Source organism: Phoxinus phoxinus (assembly GCF_949152265.1).
Source record: "Phoxinus phoxinus genome assembly, chromosome: 3".
NCBI classification, from domain to species: domain Eukaryota; kingdom Metazoa; phylum Chordata; class Actinopteri; order Cypriniformes; family Leuciscidae; genus Phoxinus; species Phoxinus phoxinus.
In genome coordinates, this window is record NC_136878.1 from 44294671 (window position 1) to 44317206 (window position 22536).

General features: G+C 37.8%; 2 protein-coding genes across 2 annotated transcripts; one reads left to right on the forward strand and one right to left on the reverse strand.

Annotated features, from left to right (window-relative positions):
• Nucleotides 1-5358: 5358 nt before the first annotated feature.
• Nucleotides 5359-8078, reverse strand: her1 (hairy-related 1). Its single transcript, XM_079606341.1, has 4 exons — nt 7878-8078; nt 7673-7768; nt 7498-7585; nt 5359-6784 (listed from the first exon to the last, which is right to left on the reverse strand). Exons 1-4 carry the CDS (start codon nt 7917-7919, stop codon nt 6012-6014), a joined length of 999 nt encoding a protein of 332 aa, XP_079462467.1. The 5' UTR covers nt 7920-8078; the 3' UTR covers nt 5359-6011.
• A 10543-nt stretch (nt 8079-18621) lies between these two features.
• On the forward strand, nt 18622-20252 carry her7 (hairy and enhancer of split related-7). Its single transcript, XM_079607708.1, has 3 exons — nt 18622-18783; nt 18900-18995; nt 19298-20252. The coding sequence occupies exons 1-3, from the start codon at nt 18739-18741 to the stop codon at nt 19787-19789; spliced, it is 633 nt and encodes a 210-aa protein (XP_079463834.1). The 5' UTR covers nt 18622-18738; the 3' UTR covers nt 19790-20252.
• Nucleotides 20253-22536: the final 2284 nt, after the last annotated feature.

Genomic DNA, 22536 nt, shown 5'->3' on the forward strand with positions numbered 1-22536 from the left:
AATGTAAAGAGTTTCACAAAAAATTATAAAATTCACAAATAAATAAAATGAGATTTGCAAATAAATAAAACATTTACAAATGTTTTCTTATTTTCAAATACAACTCTGCCTGGCATTTATTTGTGAATCGGTTCCTGTGCATTTGTGAATCGCTGCACACATTTGTGAATCGGTTCCTGTGCATTTGTGAATCCCCTCACGCATTTGTGGATTTTGAAACACTTCTAGCGCAGACGTGCAGAGAAATCCACAAATAGGTGGACTCCACCCACCGCCTACTCAAGCCAATCAGATAACGGCCACATCGAGCTGGCCAATCGTAGCACGTTATCGCTTCAACCAATCACGTTAGGCTTTACGCTCGGGGCGGGAAGTGGGAACTGACTGATTCTTGCATCAATGAAAGGAGCACTGGAGCACAGTAGTAGCGCTGAACTGTATGTGGTAAAAACACTCTGTTTTCAAAAGATTGTTGGAGTTTAAGGCCTCTTTATATTTCCATCAGGATACACTCAGGGAATTATGATAATCAGAGATCCCGAGCATCATGAACAGTCTCTACACCGGCAAGAGGCGCGTCACAGCGCGTCAAAAGCAAATCTGTTCACTGCTGCCGCTGCAGTTTAAATAATGTAAAACTAGCATGTGTGAAATGTTAACACACATTCCCTATGTGACGTCTGCTTAGCTTTATATGCATAATCGTGCTCTTAACGGCTCTGATCGTAGCCTGCTTATTGACTAGTGCTGGTTACTTAAATCATATTTCGTGATAGTGTACTGGACGCGGGGCATTCATTGATAGTAAACGGATGTCCGCACTTCTGATGTAGCGGCTACTTCACGCAATTAGGACAAATGTTTTTGTATTTATACATTTGGGCTTATATTTGGTATTCTACATTACATTTATTTATATCCTATTGCTATTTGTCACTGCGATTGTGCTTTAAAAGGCAAAATCGTATAGTGTCATGCATCGTGTCTACCCTGTGCGAGGCAATCTACACTGGGCAAAGCGAATGTGCAAAAACATTTGTCCTAATTGCGTGAAGTAGCCGCTACATCAGAAGTGCGGACATCCGTTTACTATCAATGAATGCCCCGCGTCCAGTACACTATCACGATATGATTTAACCAGCACTAGTCAATAAGCAGGCTACGATCAGAGCCGTTAAGGGCACGATTATGCATATAAAGCTAAGCAGACGTCACATAGGGAATGTGTGTTAACATTTCAAACATGCTAGTTTTACATTATTTAAACTGCAGCGGCAGCAGTGAACAGACAGTGCCTATTTGCTTTTGACGCGCCTCTTGCCGGTGTAGAGACTGTTCATGATGCTCGGGATCTCTGATTATCATAATTCCCTGAGTGTATCCTGATGGAAATATAAAGAGGCCTTAAACTCCAACAATCTTTTGAAAACAGAGTGTTTTTACCACATACAGTTCAGCGCTACTACTGCGCTCCAGTGCTCCTTTCATTGATGCAAGAATCAGTCAGTTCCCACTTCCCGCCCCGAGCGTAAAGCCTAACGTGATTGGTTGAAGCGATAACGTGCTACGATTGGCCAGCTCGATGTGGCCGTTATCTGATTGGCTTGAGTAGGCGGTGGGTGGAGTCCACCTATTTGTGGATTTCTCTGCACGTCTGCGCTAGAAGTGTTTCAAAATCCACAAATGCGTGAGGGGATTCACAAATGCACAGGAACCGATTCACAAATGTGTGCAGCGATTTACAAATGCACAGGAACCGATTCACAAATAAATGCCAGGCAGAGTTGTGTTTGTAAAATAAGAAAACATTTGTAAATATTTTATTTATTGGCACATCTCATTTTATTTATTTGTGAATTTTATAATTTTTTGTGAAACTCTTTACATTTATTTGTGGATCTTAATCTATTCATTTGTGCATTCGATACATTTTTGTGAATCTCTTTACATTTATTTGTGAATATTAATCTATTTATTTGGAATATTGCAACAATAATAACCCCATACTTTTGGGGCTTAAAAACGCAAAAAAGTGAAACCACCCTCCAGAGTGGAAATCTTAAAAACGCTCCACCATTGCATTCCCGTCTAAAGGGTAAAAACGCAAAAGTCTGCTAGACAGTGAAGGCGTCGCGTACACGTTTACGTCACAGGCGTGCGCCAGTACAGGAAATTAACTAAAAATTATCAAACTAAAATATAGCATTAATTTCATTGACAAAAAAAACCCAAATTCTGTCATTTTTGAGCGACACGCGAAGAGCGCCGAGGGTTAAAGCAGCAACTTTACCGTATTAAACATGAAAAACTGTGTCAGCGTCTCTTTCACTTTCAGTGCTTCACATCGCCACCTAGCCGTCTGGAGTGCACACTACATCAAATTTCACACACTTTTGCGTCACCATATTATGCACGCAGAATAAAAAGTGATAATGCAACGCCACTTTTGCGTTTTCTCTTCAGATCGTTTCCGTGTAAACATTGGAGGCAAGCTCAGGGGTTGTTTACACACGACACCATTTTAAACTAAAAACTTAAAACTTTATGCGTTTTGGCCGTTCGTTTAAATGACAAAGACATTTTGGGTGGCTGAAAACGCAAACTTTTGAAAACGTGTTTCAAAGTGCACGTGTCTGATTTTTGATTTGATTTTTTTCATACAGTGCTGAACTCATTTAAATCCATTAAACTACAACATTGTTTGGCTAATGGATTTAAATGGGTTTAGTACTATATATAAAACAACATTGACAACGAGCCATTACATTTTGTTTTGTTTTTTTATTATTGTATTTTTCTAATATGTGAAGCTTGTAACCTGTAGGCTCCTCACTGTGCATAATGTTATTTTGGTCATGAAAATTTTATATTAATAAATCAAGCCACAATGTCTCACTTTTTTTTATAGTTTTTTTTTATTAAATAAATGAATAAATAAACTGTCTCAACACTACGACCATCCTCAGGGCAGATTGCAAAAATAGATTTTTTATTTAAAAATAAAAATTTCCTGTAAACTCTGCTGTGGAAAGACTTAGCCAACTTGTTTTTTACAGATAATTTCTCCAAAAAAATCCTCTGACAAAAACCCACGAGGTCAAGATGCAAGATGCGATTGTGGGATCTGTTCCTGACCCTGTCAATCAAACGCTGATTCGGCGGACCATCATGCCACCTGTCGAAACACTAGTGTAACACTCCGAAGCTTCATTTTAGCTTTATTAGTCACATGACATGGGTGTTTTGAATCACGCTTCGGATCAGTGTTTCGAAACATCGATGCTTCGGGATCTTGAAAAGCTTCGGAACGTCAGTTTCGCGTCAGCCATCCCTACACTGTCAAAATATCCTACTAAATATTAATTTACAATGCACCTTTAAACTACATGCTCAGTCCACACTAGCCTACAAGGCTCTGCTCACTTCCGTTTGGATTTTGCCATATATCTGGCTACGAACAGGCATATAGGCGTAAAACGAATGGTGTAATGTTACAATTGTTGCAGCATTTTTTTGGGCTAAACCAGAGGTCAAAGTTCCTGTTTTTGGAGTCGTGTCCCAGGAAATGTCCGCATTTTACAGCACTTTCAAACCAAAATGCAAAACGCAGTGCAAAAAGACCAATTTACATCAGACTGCTGTCAGAACAGCCGTGAAGTAGTGATCACCTTTCACCGACAGAGGGGGCTGTGCGAGCTACAATGATTACTTGGTTGAGCTCCTTTACTTTAAAGCGATAGTTCACCCAAAAATGAAAATTCTGTCATCATTTACTAACCCTCAAGTTGTTTCAAACCTGTATGAGTTTCTATAGTATAGACATTAAATATATAACGTAAAACATTTATAACTATAACAGACATTCAAAAATATAACAGCTAAAAGGATTGGGTTTACAATACAGGAAAAAAGATAAAAAAAAGGCTATATATACACATAATAATTTTTATTTAAATAGAAGTAAAGGGAATAAACAAATAAACCAATAATTAGTAGGCTATACCTAAAGAAAGAAGTAGCCTGCTATATACAAGTTGCATTTTCAGGTAACTTCAACTTTTTAGCAAATGTAATTGTATCTCTACATTTATTTATATGAATAGCCTCGGAGAGACTCAATATACAAATGAAAATCAGCAATAAAGACCTTCAAACAAGGTTTAGAATTATTTATATAGTCAATATATAGTCAAATAACATCATAAGAGTCATCATAGTATTAACAGATGCATTTTTTAATTCAAAATAGGCTATATAATAACATCTTTGCTAAAATAATCAAAGAAATAATACTCTTCCCAGAATTTTTTGGAATGGTAACATTTAAAAAATATATGTAGTATTTTCTTTTTCTGGCTGATGCTATTTTAATCAATATCCATACATTTTGATAAAGTATAGCTAATTACTAACATAAATATTATGAAGAACTTTTTACTGTTAATGTCCACCCCATTTAGGCTAAATGAAGTACGGGTTCAATTGTAGTCAATAATTGTATCCCTTAAAACTCATCTTTGATCAAAATGACATTTAAAGTTTTTTTCTGTGAAAAAAAATATGAATGCCTGAAAGCTAGTTTGTGACGTAAGAAACGTTTTCACTGCAGATTTAAGGAGAAAATACTCAGCAATGGTGTTATCAATTTGCATGGTTTGTCTTTATTAAATTAATATTAAAAACAGCACATAGACATATAAACATTAAAAACTTTAAGAGACAACATGTCTTCTTGTTAACATCAATAAATCTATGAGAATGCTTTTATCACAGAAAAATATTCTCTATATTTAATAAATGTCCATTTATTAATTAACATTTTCATAAGAAAGCAACTGAGCTGACTGATCTAAAAGGTCAGATGAAAAGTAAATTACTCTATGCATCCTACTCTGTAAATAAAGAGATTTCCGAACCATGACGAATTTTCGACAAGACTTGATTATAATCAATTATCAAAGAGATAAATATTGTTTTCAATGTAGTCAGTCACATACTAACTCATGTTAAATTACAGTAATACTGTTTGTATGCACTATATAACAGGGCCTGGACAAGGGTGTGGGGTTGTTTTGCACACACGCGCGCACACACACACACACACACACAAATAAATAAACCAATTAGACTTGCAACAATTACATTTGCAGAAAGCACGTTTAGTGCTCAAAATAGGCCAAAAATGCAAAAGAAGCCTATTAGGGATGGTGGAGGTCCATTTACCATAAACACAAATATAAAATAACATTGGAGGAAAAAAAAAAAGTGTAATTACTACAGGCCATAGAGTATATTCAGTTTGTGAAAATATTAAATACAATTAAAAAATGTTTTAAAAATATATGTGAAATACAGTATCATGTTCTCATATTTATTTTTGCAATGTGTTTTTGCCAAGTAATAACAGAATACTGTTTTCATAGTGATTTTTGGTGAAACCAGGGTCAGTCTAACTGACCAGCAAACATAGTCATAAATATTATAACAGTAGCCGAACCCATAACATACAAATTAAAAATCCCTGTTTTTAATATTTAAATTAATATGAGATGTCACTTCACATTTTGATCACTGAAAATGACCTCCAGAAGTCTGGTCACCTCATAAATGGGAACAGTGATGGCAATTTGTCTTTGTTCATACATTTATTTCTGACATTATGACCCAAGAAAAAAAAATGACGTTTTTGTAAATAGAGAGTGTGTGTATAAAGAGGAGTCATACAAATTAACAATATTATATAGATTTAATAAGTGAAAAAAGCACGATTAATTTATACAATGTACAATAGGGACACAATAAATATATTTACACAATTTGTACACAATAAAGAATTTCGATAGGAAAATATGCAGAACAGAGGAATGTGACAGTGGGGTTGGGGAAGCTCCTCATGTTTCTCACCTTCACCTTTACATGTGTGTTCCTGATGATGAGGAGGACAAGAAGTCTTTCCCATGTGAAGCTCGTGTTGAACTGCGGAGCAAGTCTCTAAGTGTTTTGAGTTCTGCTCACCAGGGTCTCCACAGGGAGTGTGTGTGTGTGTGGAACAGAGCTCGCCTCAGAGTCCGGGGTTGGCTGGAGGGACCGGAGCCAGTGGGGCGCACTGGAGTTGGGGATCCCACAGAGACCTGAAGATGAGGACCTGGGACTACAGGGGTTGGGAGACTGAGAGAGGATGAGGATGATGATGATGAAGAGTCGCTGGAGAGGGGGGAGATGGTGGGAGGGAAAGGGAAGTGGCAAGGTATTGAGACGTATGTGGGAGAGCTGGAGAAAGGAGGAGAGCTGCTCGAGTAACAAGGAGAAGGCGGAGGAGAGATGGAGTATGGAGGGGAAAGGTAGGGATGTGTTATGGGCTGTCCTGTGGGATGAGGGTGGTGGAGCATAAAAGATGTGGGATACAAACTATTGGTGTAGGAAAAGGGCTCAGTGTTGGCTCTCAGTGGGACGTCCGATCTGCACGTCAACTCTGCACTGGGGATCCACGGATGATGGTGATGGGAAGCTTGGCTGCCGGAAACTCTGCTTTGGGGGAGAGCGTTGCTGTAGGAGTCGAGGTGGTGACACAGGCCTTGAACGAAGCCGTCCCGCTGAGAGGGATCCACGCAGTCGATGAAGCTGGCCAGGCGGGAGACGCACTCCTTAAAGCCAGCTTTGTAGATTGGATTGGAAGGCATCGGTGTCTGGGCATTGATGGGCTCGGGGACCGAAGCGAAACGCACACGGGGTCTCAGAGTCGGAGCGCTGGCATCGTGTGGGTCTGGGTCTTTGCTAGAGTCGCCTGAGGTGGGACGTGGAGTTAAAGGTGTACAAAAGAGGGGAAAGTGCAAAAGCAAGAGGAAGGGGTTCAAAATAAAGGGTTTAGGTGAGATAGAATAACATTAGATTTTGATTTATGTTTGTTATTGAAGGTTCGTGCAAAGGAACGTTTGAGAAATCGAGAATTTAAAGCAAAGTTAAAGGAACATTTAGGAGGAGTAAATGGTTTTGGTTTATTGATTGCCAGAAGTGTGAGGTAAGTTATTTTGGGGTTAGATGATTGAGAAAGAGAAGATAAATAGGGAGGGGGAGGAGACAGAGACATAACATCAATTAGAATCACACTCAAATATCAAATCAGCACTTAAAGGAATAGTTCACCCAAAAAGGAAAATTCTGCCATCGTTACTCTAAAGTTATGTGAACACAGAAGATATTCTGAATAATGTTGGTATAGCAGTTGACTAGCCATTGACTTCTATAGTATTTTCCTATGGGAGTCAACATGTTTGGTTAACAACATTCTTCAAAATATCTTCTTTTGTGTTCAACACGAGAAAGAAACCCATACAGGTTTGGGACAACTTTAGACTTATAAATGACAGGATTTTTGGTGGAACTATCCCTTTAATCTAGAGCTGTAGCCTACACAAAAATAAGGTCAATACCATCATTTTAAGATATAAAATATGGGTATACGTTTTCGATTAATAAAAGTACAGACAGAAATCTTACCTTGACTAATTCTCGCAGCTTTTGTCCTAATGTATTCAACGGTTAATTCCAGGATTTCAGCCTTCTCCAGTTTGGGGTTTTGCAGTCGCTGTAAAAGTGAATGTAAACGCTTTATGTTGTTGAAACATGATTCTAGTGCTCATGTTAATAATAAAAACTGGATTTGCTTTCTTACCGTGTCTAGCGTGTTATCCAGGAGAAGCGTTCGCAGTTCATCTAAACGCTGGTTAATCCGGTCTCTCCGTTTCTTCTCGATTACCGGTTTCAAGATCTAGACGGAGCACAACATATTTAATTTAGCCATACGTAAAAACATTTTTTTTTAAAATCAGAAATTCTTAAAACTCCTCACTATTATGACATAAGAAATAAATACTCACTCTTTTGGTTGGTCGTCGACTTGCCATTTTTGGAGTAACCATGCTCTGTTGAAGATTATGAAATATCGTATATTCCCGTTTTTCTGTGTTGCTTGAGAAAATTCTTCTACTGTGAAAAAAGTCCTCGCGAACCTCGGCCTTTATTGGGGACGCTGGCTTGCCGTCATTGGTGGTGACGAGGTGTCAATGACGCGTGACCGTATGGTCGTGCCCCCCTTATGGCTGTTATATCAATTACCCTTTTAATATATTCCAAGATAAGAAACTATAAATCGATTAGGTTAAATCAAAGAACAATTGTAACAGTAGATATTAAGCGAGAAAAAATGAAGTTTCCCATCACTTGCCAAGCTAGTTTTACGAATAGCCTATACCTATCTGAATATAATAATATAACGTGAATATAAACGCATGATAATGAAAACCGCACATATCTTAAATGCAATTATAAGTGTGCTTAGAATAACCAATTGTAATAGAACGCTTATGCTTTTATGGACTATAGTTTGTTCATTTTATTGCGCCAATAAGTCAATACAGAGCCAAATTGCAGTGCGTTTTGAACACAATCTTCTTGACACTCAATTTACCAACACGCTCCTCCCGGTAAAGTTCACGACCTCTGACCAACCAACACCAAACTTACTCTTTTTTTCCCCTCCTAACAATTGAATGTTTAGCCTAATGTTCAAAAACAAAATGGTCTTTTATTATGAAAATAACGTGCTATTAATAATTAACGAATAGCGGACTACTAGCCTATGTTTTAGCTTCAAATTATATAATAGCGTAGGCCTATACATATTTTGTTCAGTATTGATAGCTAATGTTAGTCTTTGATTAATTTCTCACTAAAATGTTTTGTTTTCAAGCAGATTTTCGTAAAACCAAAGCAGTGTAAGCTAAGTGCGTTGGGACTGGGAGACTTCAGTTTTTCTCGTGGGAACAGAATATTATGGCACTACACATGTGTAAAAACGAACACACTCACACTAACAGCGCCAGACTAGAATACTCGACCTTTCAGAGGCGTTTAGACTTTCATTATGCTCAACATCTTCGTGCATTAATGGCCTTCGCACCTGAAGCGGGTCAACTCTCGGCGCTCATCAGAAGCGAAACACCAAATATAGGAAACAGTTGAGCTGAACTTTAATGTGCGATTTGATATGCATAAAATATGAAAGTAGAAATATGTTCAAGCACAACTTTTAAATGTCATCTTTAGCTCACGTCAATAGGCCTATCATGCAGAGTGCGTGTCATTTAAAACAAAGAAGCAATAATTCATAATAATGGCAAATAGGAGATTAGATGTTGCAAAACGCCACTTGGTTTTCATTCACATGCGCACTAATGAAAAGTACACTCTTAGAAGAAAAGGTTCTATAGGCGCTTCGTATTTGGAACCCCTAAAATGTTATGTACAGAAAGGGTTTTTTCTTGTCATTATAGAACCTTTTTAGCATAAAAGATTCTTTGGAGTTGAGTAAAGAACCCTATGGTTCTATATAGAACCCCAATGAACCCTTTTTAGAACCTTTTAGGGGTTCCAAATACGAAGCGCCTATAGAACCTTTTAAGGTTCTATATAGAACCTTTTCTTCTAAGAGTGTAGCCTATATGCTAACGTCAAAGGGATATTGCTCTTAAATTGACAATATAGGTCACTAAAATTATTTCTGGCCATGTGTTGCTTCACTTTTTGACCCCATGCCTCATGTCTGTCTAACCTTATGGAAAATCCCGTGGGAAAGTTTACTGTGTCTGTTTGGTCAAGTAAAGTGGTGGCATCATACACACCTCGCTCATAATTCCATTAGCATTATGATTCTTTTAACACGTCTCTTTAACAGTGAATATGGCGTGAGGTCTATGGCCAAACGGTCGCGCGCTTTTCGTTGCATTCTAATCATAAACTAACACCAGTCGATATTTTAAAAGTGACAAAACTCAACATTGACCACAGAAAATATGTAAGCTACTAGATTTCCAAAAGGTATGAATGCCAAAGGTTCAAGATGAGGAAATCCTGAAACTTTCTCAGGTCGCCTCGATTGTTCTTTTTACGGAAATCGGACGTTGAAGTTGCTTTGTATGAAAGATGCAAAGTGTTTGAGTAATTTAGTAGAATCATCTTGTTCAGTGCATAACCATTGGGATTCAACTGTTTGTTACTGATATGCATCCCTGTTGTCTGATGACCGACCGTCGAGCAATTAGTCAAATGCAGGAGTTCGCACCTGCTGGAGGACAGATGGGCACGTGGAAGCGCTCGGCACTTGAGCGCCTGTTGCCGAGGTGTGATCCAGACACGCTCTCCGGCATGTGTGAGCACGCGCCCTCCGAACACACAGCAACGCCACCGAAAGGTCTGGAAAAAAACAAAACAAATAGAGAATGTGGGATACATTTTAACCACCAGATTAACATGTGTTGAACTTGGTAGAAATTTTGAGAATTGAGAAATTGGGTTCACCAAAATGGCCTAATCATGAAAATTAAAAATGTCTGAACTTTATTAAATAGGCTAAATGATTATGACAATTGTTTATTGATGCTCAATCTCAGGGATTAATCAGTGATAAAAGATAGTAGGGGGGAGTGGGGTAAGATGAGCCATTCGTCCTCAAGATAGGCTATTGTGGCAGAAGTACAATTAAAGTATGTAAAGTAGCCTAAATTCACGATGTTATAACATTTTAAATGTTCAGAATGCATGACAAATTATTCAAAAAAGTGTTCCTGTGGGTCAATTTGCCCCAGGTTAGGGGTAAGTTGAGTCAGTGGGTTGTACCTAGTAAATAAATCTGATTCAAACTCATGTGAAAATTTTAAGATAATTTATTCCTTTAAAAATATAATTTCCTTTTACAAATATGCAATTATTTTCTTAAAGCAATAACAAATATAAAACCAACTAAATTAAGTTTAAATTTAAATATCTTTAATTTATGCATTTGTGAAACAATATTGAAAAGTTGCAACCTTTACAAAGACGGACTAACAGAGATTTTGTTAAAATTAAATAAAAATGTACCGGTAGTTATAGTAAAATGAATGTATAAAATGTCACTAAAACTAATGCACATTTTAGTCAAAAGATTCTTGGCATGGCTTTTTGGCAATGTCAAACATGTTTGGTCATTAGGGACCACCGGTGGAAAGTTATATATGATTTTGTGAAAAGCATCTTCTGGTTCTCTTCAGAGAAGGATTTGGTGTCCCTATGGAATAAACTAAAACAACAACAACATATGTTGAAGTAAACCAGTTGCATTGCATTGACATTATACTTATACTTCAGAGATTTAATTTAACTTCAGTGCCTAATGGTGGGGGTTAAAACGCTCGCTCAATTTACCCCACAGCATTTGGTTTACCCCACAGCAAAAAACAAATATTTTAGACCTGGACACATTTGCTTCGATGTAACAGCCTCACATTTTATTTTTATTTTTTTACGTTTTAAACTTCCTCCTCCCATGTGTGTCTCCTTTTGGCAGAAATGATGGCTGGTTCCAAAATACATGACAACAAAAGTGTACAGTTGATACAGGGGGTGGGTCAACTTACCAACTGACTCATCTTACCCCACTCTCCCCCTAATGATTACACGAGATGTGGATGCTGTTAGTTACAACTTGACCGTTCGTTGTGCTCATTAGGCTACAGCTGGACACTGAGCAGATGCACACACCGCATCAGAGGGACTTTTAGTAGAAGAGATATTTCATGCATTCGTGGTTTGAGGTCGGAGCACTATGTTAACATGGCCCACTAGGGGGCTTCAGTAAACTTCCAAGTGTACTTGCAAGATGGCTTGATTGGTTTGATGCTATATCTTATTACACTTACAAATAAGTAAAAGGTAAAAGAAAATGATATTGCTTTCTGAGGGTTGATGTGTTTGCGCGCATGAGAATGAGAATGAGAAAGGCGCAGGTGAGACCAGACGGCCTCTCTGGGGATATTAGCATATTGGTCTATACGCATGCCTACCTATATTATTTTAATAGATATTAAGCAAAAAATAATAGAACGGTAAACAACAGTGCAAAATTGTTGACTTTCACGCTGTAATAAAGGCAGAAAAGCTATTTAAAAAAGAAAAAAATATGATGTTTCACTTCAGATGCTTTCAGTTAAAAAAGCTCAAACATGCATTTTAGTCTGAGACTGCTTAAATCTTGTCTGTGAAACCGGGGGAAATGAGGGGACATATAAACCTATTTTAATTTTAATAATTTAATGCCTGGGAATTGATCCTGCACCACAACGGGATCATGTTGAATGCAGTACCGTTTCCACTAGACGAGATCCTGCTTAAAACTTATTTCAAACAGTCAATAAAATGTTTTAATTAAATGGTTAATAAAAATCTTTGACTATGTGATAGAAGAAAGTAAATACCCAAAAGTATGGCTATGACACACTAAAATTATATTAGTCCACATTTTTTTTAATACAGTATCTATTCCAGATTAGGGTTCTTTGAATTGTAAGCACAGCAGAAGAACCATGACTTGAAAGTTTTAATCGTGCTTTATTATTAACCGTATAATAAGCTGCTGAATATTGATCTGATTAAATACGGCCCCATTTCCAGAAAAGTTCAAACATATTGTAAAATGCAATTAAATCAAGAATCTGTCATTTGTTAATTCTCTTTAAACTTTATTTAACTGACAAAAGTGCAAAGAAAAGATGTCCAATGTTTTGTACTGACCAACTCGGACTTTATGCACAGCTGCACTACTTCCTGAACTTTAGCCAGCTCCTTTGTTTCCTGTCTGCCATTATTGGACAAACTGATTAATCCAGGTGTGCCTGATTATTGTTGTTGGTCAGACACACCTGGATTAATCAGTTTGTCCAATAATGGCAGACAGGAAACAAAGGAGCTGGCTAAAGTTCAGGAAGTAGTGCAGCTGTGCATAAAGTCCATTGCATTTTGTAAATATAAGCACATTTTGATTTTGATGGTTACAACACACTCCAAAAGAGTTGGGACAGAGGCTTGTTTCACACTGTGTCATATCACCTTTTATTTAATTACACGGTTTAATTATTTGGGAATTGAGGATAATTTGTTGTAATTTGCTGCCCACTAATTCTCCTTTTCATGTTCAGGAAGAGACAGATCTGGACTGTAGTCAGGCACATCCACTGTACGGTGCACGAAACCAGTGCAGAATGAGCACTGGCACTGTCTTGCTTCCCAGGAAAGATGTCATCTTGATGTCAGTATATGTCTCTGTACGAGTGTAATACACTCCTCCACATTAATGTCACCTTCACACACTGAGTCACTCGAACCGTTTCCACTGACGCTCCTCCATCATGACAGATGTTTGCTTCCCTGTCGCTGATGAAGTCTGGATGATCCCTTTCGTCTTCGGGACCGAGACCTCGATGTCCAGTTCCCCAAAAACGGGCTCATGACCTCTCCAGCATCTCTGCGTTGAGCTGATGTACAGCTTCTCCTCGAGGAACAGAGCTTCAGACTGTGTTCTGAGTTCTCCGGAGTTCTCCTGAGCACGTGTGTCTGTATATCACACAGTAGCATGATGGTCTCTCATGCAGTGCCGTCTGAGGGGTCAAAGGTCACACACATTCAATCCTGCTTTGCCTGAGATTTCTCTGGATGCCCTGAATCTTTAGTATGTATGATAGATGGTGAAAGACCTTTGCAATCTTGCCGTGAGAAATGTGATTTTTGAATTATTTGACAATTCTCTCATGATATTTGGCAGAGAGTAGTGAGCCATGATGACCTTTGCTCGCAAAGACTGCAATATACTGTAATATAATAAACCCATTACCATTCACCTGCTCATCGAACTGTTTAAAAACATGTTAATTTGGATATTCTATCATCTTTTCACGTTTATTTGGCCTCTGTCCCAACTCTTTTGGAGTGTGTCAGCCATCAAAATCAAAATGTGTTTATATTTACAAAATACAATGAAATTGGTCAGTGAAAATATTGGAAATATTGTCTTTATGTGTTTGTCAGTTAAATAAAGGTTCAAGAGAATTAACAAATGACAGAAGCGTGATTTTATTGCATTTTACTAAATGTCCCGACTTTTTTTTCAAGCGATGGGGTTATATAATAATATAATATAATATAATATCTTCATATAGTCTATTATTATGTGTGTTTTGATGTAATTGATTGGCAGTTCTGGTGTAAAAGAATGTATGTTCAGACAAGATGCCATTATAAATGGACAGTATATGAGCCCTTCACAATGTTAAAAGGAGAATGTGATATCAATATATTTTTGTGACTGGGCATGTGAATGTAATATTTGAAAACTATGGATCAAATTGAATGTCTCTTCTTGCTTAGGGGAGAAGAAGAGAGAAATTTCCTTAACTGGTCTCACTAATACCTTTTGTTAAAAAATGAAAAGAAAATGGGTATAATAAGGGACCAGTTACCAGTTTAAAGGTTTAGATTTAGCATATATTAAGAATATACATGCTGAGAGTGTGTGGTTGAGTGGTTGAGCCCCCGAAAACTGTCATTTTTTTGACAATTACAGATTTAACAACAACAAAAAGCAATAAAGAACCCTAACACCAACACACATACACACAAAAAGCCGTGACTGTGTTTACCTGTTCACCTGCTCATTGAACTGTCAAACAACATGTTAACTTGGATATTCTATCATCTTTTCACGTTTACTTGGCACTCTTTTGGAGTGTGTTGCAGCCATCAAAATCATACAATGAAATTGGTCAGTAAATTGGATATTAACAGATCAAAGCTTGAAAACCCCATGTGTGGTTCATACATTTTATCTTACTAGTCTTGATGGAAAGGCACAAAAAACACTGATCAGCCTTCTTTATAATGTGTGGTTACATTTGTGTAGGCTATGTGTTTTAAAAATATCAAAAATGATTTAGACTATAATGATGAATAGCCTATTTTAGATCAATTATATCGTGCAAAAGTTAATTTATTTCAGTAATTCAACTGAAAAGGTGAAACTAATATATTATATAGACTCATTAGATATTTCAAGCCTTTATTTGTTATCATTTTGATGATTATGACTTACAGCTTATGAAAACCTTTTCACAATATTCTAATTTTGAATTTGGGGTTTTCATAAGCTATAAGCCATAATCATCAAAATTATAACAAATAAAGGCTTGAAATATCTAATGAGTCTATATAATATATTAGTTTCACCTTTTAAGTTGAATTACTGAAATAAATGAACTTTTGCACATTGTTCTAATTCTTTGAGTTTCACAGATGTTATAATTTCAGGGCCGGTTTTCCTGAGTGCCATGCAGGAGTTCCCGTGGGAAACTGTATTAAAACAGGGCACATGTCCTTCTCTGCGTGCTTCTATTCTTATGGGTTCATTGACACATTTTGTTAACACCAAACGTGTGTCGATGAACCTGTTTTGGACAAACGACCCGTTGCCTTCGCCCCCTGCTGGTATAGAATTATACATCTTTATAGATTTATAAATTTATAAATTGCTCCACCGGTGTGTTTAGGAAGCCCATTTAATAAGGAAAGTCATAATTATGTGACGAAATGTCAAAATTATGTCTTTTTATGGTTTTATTATCGAATTTTAATCTCACAAGTAGCCCCTATGGCTTTTTAAATCTCATAACATTGTCATAATTTCTCATTTTCTTCTCATAATTATGACTTGACATAATTATGACTTACCGGAGCATGTTTGTTTTTTTTATGTCGGAAATGAGCTTCCATAGAAGTTTTGAGCAGCGCAAATTTGCCATGCTTGCCTTGACTGTAAAGTGCACAGCTAATAAAATTATAAATTTGAACATTGAACTTTTTTTTTTTTTTTTTAACCACAACATAGGTTAACGGTATAAATGTTGTTGTAAAAGACAACATCAAGCTTTTCTGACTCATGGGATATCACACAACAATATTTTTTAAAAGTTTAATTTTGCGCGCTTGTGTAAACATTTCAATCTCGCCAATTCCCTACAGAGGATAGGAAGAGTGTTATGATGGGAACCAGCTATTAAGCACTCTCTCCGAGTAACACGCACTGCTTACACACCTCAGCTCTTTTTTATTACCTGTCAGAATTTGTACATTATTAGGCGAGCGCAGAGATGGTTCCCACGCTTCTCTCCAATAAACACGAGAACACAGAGCAGTCTGCGTTCACACACACTCTTCACTTTCTTCACCTTGGCAATGTTTGTGATTATCCGTTTAAAGATTGCCTTCCATCAGGCCATGAAGTTAATGTGATCTTGTGTAGGCCTATAGCTTACAGAAGTTATTGGGATGATATTATTTTTTTAAAGACTGTCGAGGCTTACTGTCGAGACTTTAAAAAATGTTCCTGCCTGCCTTTATTCTCATTTTACTTAGCGACACCCATGCCATTATACATTTGCACTCAAAAGGCCGAGATTAAAGCAACTGGCACGCGCAGGGCCATTAAAGCGCGTGAGGGTTGGAGTGTTTGCGCGCATGAGAATGAGAAAGGCGCAGGTGAGACCAGACGGCCTCTCTGGGGATATTAGCATAGCTACTATTGGTCTATACGCATATTATTTTAATAGATATTGAGCAAAAATAATAGAACGGTAAACAACAGTGCGAAATTATTAATTTTCACGCTGTAATAAAGGCAGAAAAGCCTCTTTTTTAAAAAAAAGAAAAAATTATGTTTCACTACAAATACAGATTTCGTTTGAGTAATTTCGGGTCGGTTTGCTTGCGTCAATAGTGGCCATTCTTGAACCCCAAGAACTTGAACAGCGAGATCATGTTTTTCCCTAAACTGGCTGTAGACATACCAAAAACAGAAACTCACAATATGCACGGCAGTGCTGTATCACCTAAATTGATAATAATAATAAACGAAATTGTGTAAATATTTAAAATTCGCCAACAGGCAGTCGTTTGAAGAGTGTTGTGATGGGAACGCGTTTTAGCCACGCTCTCGCAGTAACACGCACTACTTACACCTCACCCAGGAACATGGACTCACACCTCGGTCCTGTTTTATTACCTGTCGGGATTTTAGCTATCGGTGAACAGAGATGTTCCCACGCTACTCTTCAATAAACATTATAACACAGCCTGCTTTCACATATAGTCTCCATTTTTATCACTTCCATGCGTGTTTTGACATTCACAATATGAACTGCGGTGCATCGGGTCAGGAACTTTCTGCTACCTCGATAGAAGGCGTGGAGATAAAGCACTCAAAATAATGAAGATATGATCACATCTCCATCTTTCCTTTACCTTTAGGCATATTTTACCGAAGCGTATCCAGTGAACAAACACTCGTATTTACACGGGAACTAGCCTATAGACGCGTGCTGTCTTAGTAGCCTATTAACAGCTCAGTCTTTAAAGCTTCGATGACTTTTTGCGCTAAGAAGGGATGTATGCTATCTTCAGAACATTAATGAACAAGGGTCTATTAACATAGTGATTTCAGTGCAATGAATAATGCTCACGCGCGCTTTCATATGCACACGTGGATGACTGCAGTCCACGCGCGCGCATTGTTCACAGGTGTGAAGTTGGCACGCGGCACGCGCCCTACCGAATTATAAAGAGGCGTGAACACACATCACCTTGCTCCCCCCTGAAGATTTTCTACACATTTTATTGTACCCAGATGTTTAGGCTACTGCGACTTTGTACCTTTTTGAGCAAAACAGATCCACAAAGCGTGGATTGGCACGCGCTCATTTATTATTACGCATAGTCCCCCTGTTTCTTTATTGCCTAGAGCTATTCTTGCCAAATGTCATTTATTAATTTTTTTATAAAATTGATTATTTTATTTTATTTAAACTTTAAATTCAGTTTTAACAAGGCGCGTTTGAAGCCTTACATTACAAATAAACCCAATCCTGCCGTGCGTCAATAAGGAACTAACATAACTGGACTGGACTCAGCCTCGGCAGCCTTATGCTATTCAAATAATTATGAATATTCTGATATTGCATTTCATATTTAAGAATTGTTCATAATGTAGTTGTTTCTGCTGTTTTATGCAACTTTGGGGTCGCTTGTTCATAACATCACTGCAACGCATGCAGGCTTAAATATTTGTTTTTGCTGCATTAATTATGTGGTAATTATGCGAAAACGTTCAAAATATGCAAAATTCGAAACCAAGCCGAAGCATTGCGGCATGTTTCCAAACGAGAGCTCTTTTCTTTTTATTATGATAATGACGCCTGTGTCACCAAGCGGCGCGTGCAGGGCTATTGATATGCATATTTACTGAGGGTGTGTTTTCTCATGCGCGCACGTGCCCACGGAAGTCTAGGTGTCAGTGAGCGTGTGCCATGCCATCAGCGCTTTTCATCTAAGATCGGCCTGAATGTCTTCAACCAATTCAGTGGAGATTATATGTTAGCTAACTAACTAGTAAAAGGAAAAGTAGCTATTTGTAATAAATATGTAAGACAACACCCTGTATCACCCAGAACGCGCTTATACTCGATCTAATGCTTTCGACTTCAGCCATGTCCGTGATTATAATTAAACGGCTACAGCCTAAATCTACGACAACACTACAAACACTTTTATTAATATAGCCTATATCTTTTTGAGAGTTTTGTTTTTAGCTAGGAACCAACTGCACGAGAGCATTGCGCGTTCAGGTTCAGCCTGTGACAGACAGTGGGCGTGGTTTGTGGCCACGCGCCTGGAAGCCTATAAATACCTGAGCTCAGTTTCAGACCTGCATCTCACTGTCTGCGCGCTCGAGGAGAGATCTTTACCCAGCATACCTCACTGAAGAGAACTCGGATCTTTACTGGATCATCGCTGATATAAACCATTGTTTGGAGCACTCGTGCAATGAAAATCCTTGGAGAAACTGAGACCATAAAAATGGACAGAAAGGTAAATATTTTTTTTCTTCTGTGCATGAATCTCATCTCAAACTCTAACATTGCAGCCTGGCATAAGCTTGTAAATCCCGACCTGTCCACTGACACTAGTCTTAATGTTTTCCGCAGCTGTTGAAGCCTCAGGTAGAAAGACGGAGAAGAGAAAGAATGAATCGGAGTCTGGAGAACCTGAGAACTCTTCTTTTGCAAGGCCCTGAGCACAATGTAAGAACGGCATGCTTTTCACCTCTCAACATAATAATACGCTTATACACTCTTAATAATAAAGCTTCCAAAGAGGAGTTTTAACAGCAATGCCATATAGAAGAACCATTTTCAGTTAACAGTTCTTAAAATAAAACATTTTCCACTATAAAGAACCATTTGTGCAATGGAAACATTCCATGAATGTTAAAGGTTCTTTATGGAACCATCAATGTCAATATAGAACCTTTATGTGCTTATGATAAGAGTTCTCTATCAAGTCTGTGTTTGCTTGGGTCTAAATTCTCCTCTTTCATTTTCAGAGTCCTTCTCAAAGAAGACTAGAGAAAGCAGAGATCCTGGAATACACCGTCCTGTTTCTGCAGAACTCTGTCGCTCAGGCCAAGAAAGACAAGGACGAGGAAGGAGGAGAGAAACACCAGTTCGTGGACGGCTTTTCTTCATGTCTTCAGAAAGCGGCCCGTTTCCTGTCAGATGAAGGCGATGCGCGTGGACTGGAAGCTTCTGTCTCAGAGACGATGTGTCACCGTCTGACTCGACCCTGCATGTCCTCCAGCGTCAGGCGGCCTGTCAGAGTCCAGAAATCCTCCAGAACGCAGGTTCCAGACTCGCATGCACAGCAGAAGAACTCGGTTTGCAAACAAGGACTTCCATCCGCTTGCAGGAACATTGTGCCAGACTCGAACAGGCTTCCTTCCAGAAGCACAGACTCAAACACACAGCATGCGACGCGCCGGCCCGACTCTCAGCAACAAGCAGCGGTCAGTCAGGCGGTCTGGAGACCCTGGCCTTGAGACCGATCAAGGCTGAGACATGGACTCAAAAACAGCGGGCTTGTGTAATAATCAGACATGGTTCATCTCTTCTCAAATAGGCTGCAGAGAGACATGTTTATTTCCAAAAAATAAAATGTTGTGTAATGATTTTATCATCTCATTGGAAATAGTGTAAATAGTGTATGATAAACATGGCAATATATTTTTTACACAGATTTTTTTCTCTTTGCATGATCTGTATACTGGGTGTATGATCATTTGTAATACATTACTGATGTATGTATTTATCTATTTTGCACATTTATTTATTCATGATGACATTCCATTTTATGCTCAGATTTATAGGTGTATATTTTGGAGATTGAAGCAAATACATTCCGTCATTAAAATTTTAAAATGAATCGTTTGTTTTTTCTTCTAAAAAATATTAATTGTTGATGTCATGAGGAACTTTAATGATCGCTTTCTGCACGCGCCGGACATTTAAAGTCCGCTTTGATCATCAGAGCCCTTTGAAATGCGCGCGACCAAATGTGTCGCGCGAGTGTGAATGTGTGAGGCGAATATCTGGCACACTTCCACAAGACTTCTGTTCACACACCTCTGCTTCCTCTGCTCGTTTGTCTGCTCAGGTAATGAATAAACAGTGTGAAAGGGCGCCACGTGCCTTGGCACCTCGACGGAGACATCCGCATAAACAAAGATTTGCCACAGTAGGCTAGCCTATTGACTTGCCGTAAAGAGTGTGTGTGCAGTCGGTGCAGTCTGCCTCACGCCTTTTGATCATTTTTTTCGTTATGGGCTACAGTTTGTCTCAAATCACGTATCAAATGGAATATTGTTGTGCGTTTTAAAACATATGCACGAACATTATCTTTGATGAGAAGAACACTTCTTATGAGAAATGTAGCCTACTCTTCTTTACCGCTCTTATGCTAGTTTATTCTACTAAACTGGTGTTTAAAAGCTGGGAAAGGCTCCTAGACATCTGAGAGATGCTAATGACTGGACAAAAGGCTGAAGTGAACCTGGTTTAACACGTCTTGCGCTCAGGATTGTGTCTCGCAAGTGTGAAGCCCACACGACACGACTCAACGACTGGCACGTGCATTTCCATCCGTTTGAACCAGAGAAGCGTGATTTTTTTTACACAATAAACCTTATTGTGGCCAGGGAATGACGGTCAGATGTCTTTCCCACGCTTCACGCTTTTAGGTTGTTAGGTTTTTTCTTTTCCTCCAGTCATTAAACAGTTCAAACGGCTGTTGCGCACAGGTTGCGCACGCACTATATAACGGCTTGTTTCCCCCAAATATTAAACACCGCTGTTTTAATGTGCCCTTAATCTGCTATTAATTTTTAAAATGTTTCACAGTAACGGTTAAAAGTTTGGAGTAATACATTTTTTGTGTGAAAGAAGTCTCTTCTGCTCACCAAGGCTGCGTGATCAAAAATACAGTAAAACAGTAATGTTGTGATTATATTTGAATGTATAATTAAATGTAATCTAATTTTCAGTCTCATTATGTCTTCAGTGTCACACGATCCTTCAGAAATCATTCTAATATGATGATTTGAGACATGTATTATTATTATTATGTTGAAACAGCTTGATGAATAGAAAGTTCAAAAGAACAGCATATTTATAGGCTAAATCTTTTGTAACAGTTTAACCATTTTGATCAATTTAATGCATCCTCGTTGCTAAATAAATGTTTTTTATTTTATTTGTATTTTTATCTTACTACCCCACACTTTTGAATAGCCTATTCCGGTTTCCACAAAAACATGAAGCAGCACGACTGTTTTCATAAAAAAATCAGAAATGTTTCTTGACCGGCAACTCAGCATATTATAATTATTCAGCTTTACATCACAGGAATAAATTAGTTTATTTTTTTTTCAAGTCTTGATTTATTAAAGTAAAGTAAAAACTGAAAAAAAGATATATTATTATAATTTAAAATCACTGTTTCCATTTGAATAATTTTTTAATAAAATATTTATATATAGGCCTATATATAGTTGCAATCGAAATTATTCAACCCCCATTGCAAATCGAGTTTATTGGCAACTTTTACGGACTTTCAGCTGTTTGCAATGAACAAATTAAACAAAAGTAATTGAAATAGCTCAACACAACACATTTCAATGGGTTTCCCAAAATTCAAATGCATCTTTTAATGAATTTTTCAGTCTCAAAATCATTTAAGACCCTTCATGGCAAGCATCTTTAGTAATTAGTTGAAAACCCTTTTGCTATTATGACCTGCTGCCAATGAGATGTATAATCAGACACCAGCTCCTGGCAACGTTTCTGAGGAATCTTACATTAGCTCATGGCAATGGCCTCCAGTTCAATAATATTCTCGGGTTTGTTTCATCACTCCACAGAGCTGAATCCAAAAACTTTATTTATGATTTTGAGCAAATTGGAGTCAACTTTTCTTCTGCTTTTAGGATATGTAGCGTTAAAATATGTATTCAATTTACATATTAAAACTATGAAATGGCAAATGTAAATTATATAATTGAATTTTCATTTTCATTTTGCACCAAACGTTGCACAAATGTATGGGGAAATTTTAATTTAAATACAGAAATGCATTGCCATTTTACATATTGCATTGTCATTTTGCATATTACATTTCAAATTGAAATTTCCTACCCATAAGTTTCCATAGTCAAGTCTTGCTGCATGTCTATTGCAGTCACTCGAGTGTTTTTCTGAACCTGCCTTCTCAGAAATCTGGTTGCAGTCGTTG

Bases quoted from the DNA above. Each gene is read 5' to 3' on its own strand.
- her1 (XM_079606341.1), bottom strand. From the start codon at position 7,919: ATGGTTACTCCAAAAATGGCAAGTCGACGACCAACCAAAAGA. The intron at 7,586-7,672 runs GTAAGAAAGCAA...TCACTTTTACAG, and splicing joins TGGATAACACGCTAGACACG to CGACTGCAAAACCCCAAACT. The intron at 6,785-7,497 runs GTAAGATTTCTG...GTCCCACCTCAG, and splicing joins AGCTGCGAGAATTAGTCAAG to GCGACTCTAGCAAAGACCCA.
- her7 (XM_079607708.1), top strand. From the start codon at position 18,739: ATGAAAATCCTTGGAGAAACTGAGACCATAAAAATGGACAGAAAG. The intron at 18,784-18,899 runs GTAAATATTTTT...TGTTTTCCGCAG, and splicing joins CCATAAAAATGGACAGAAAG to CTGTTGAAGCCTCAGGTAGA. The intron at 18,996-19,297 runs GTAAGAACGGCA...TTTCATTTTCAG, and splicing joins TGCAAGGCCCTGAGCACAAT to AGTCCTTCTCAAAGAAGACT.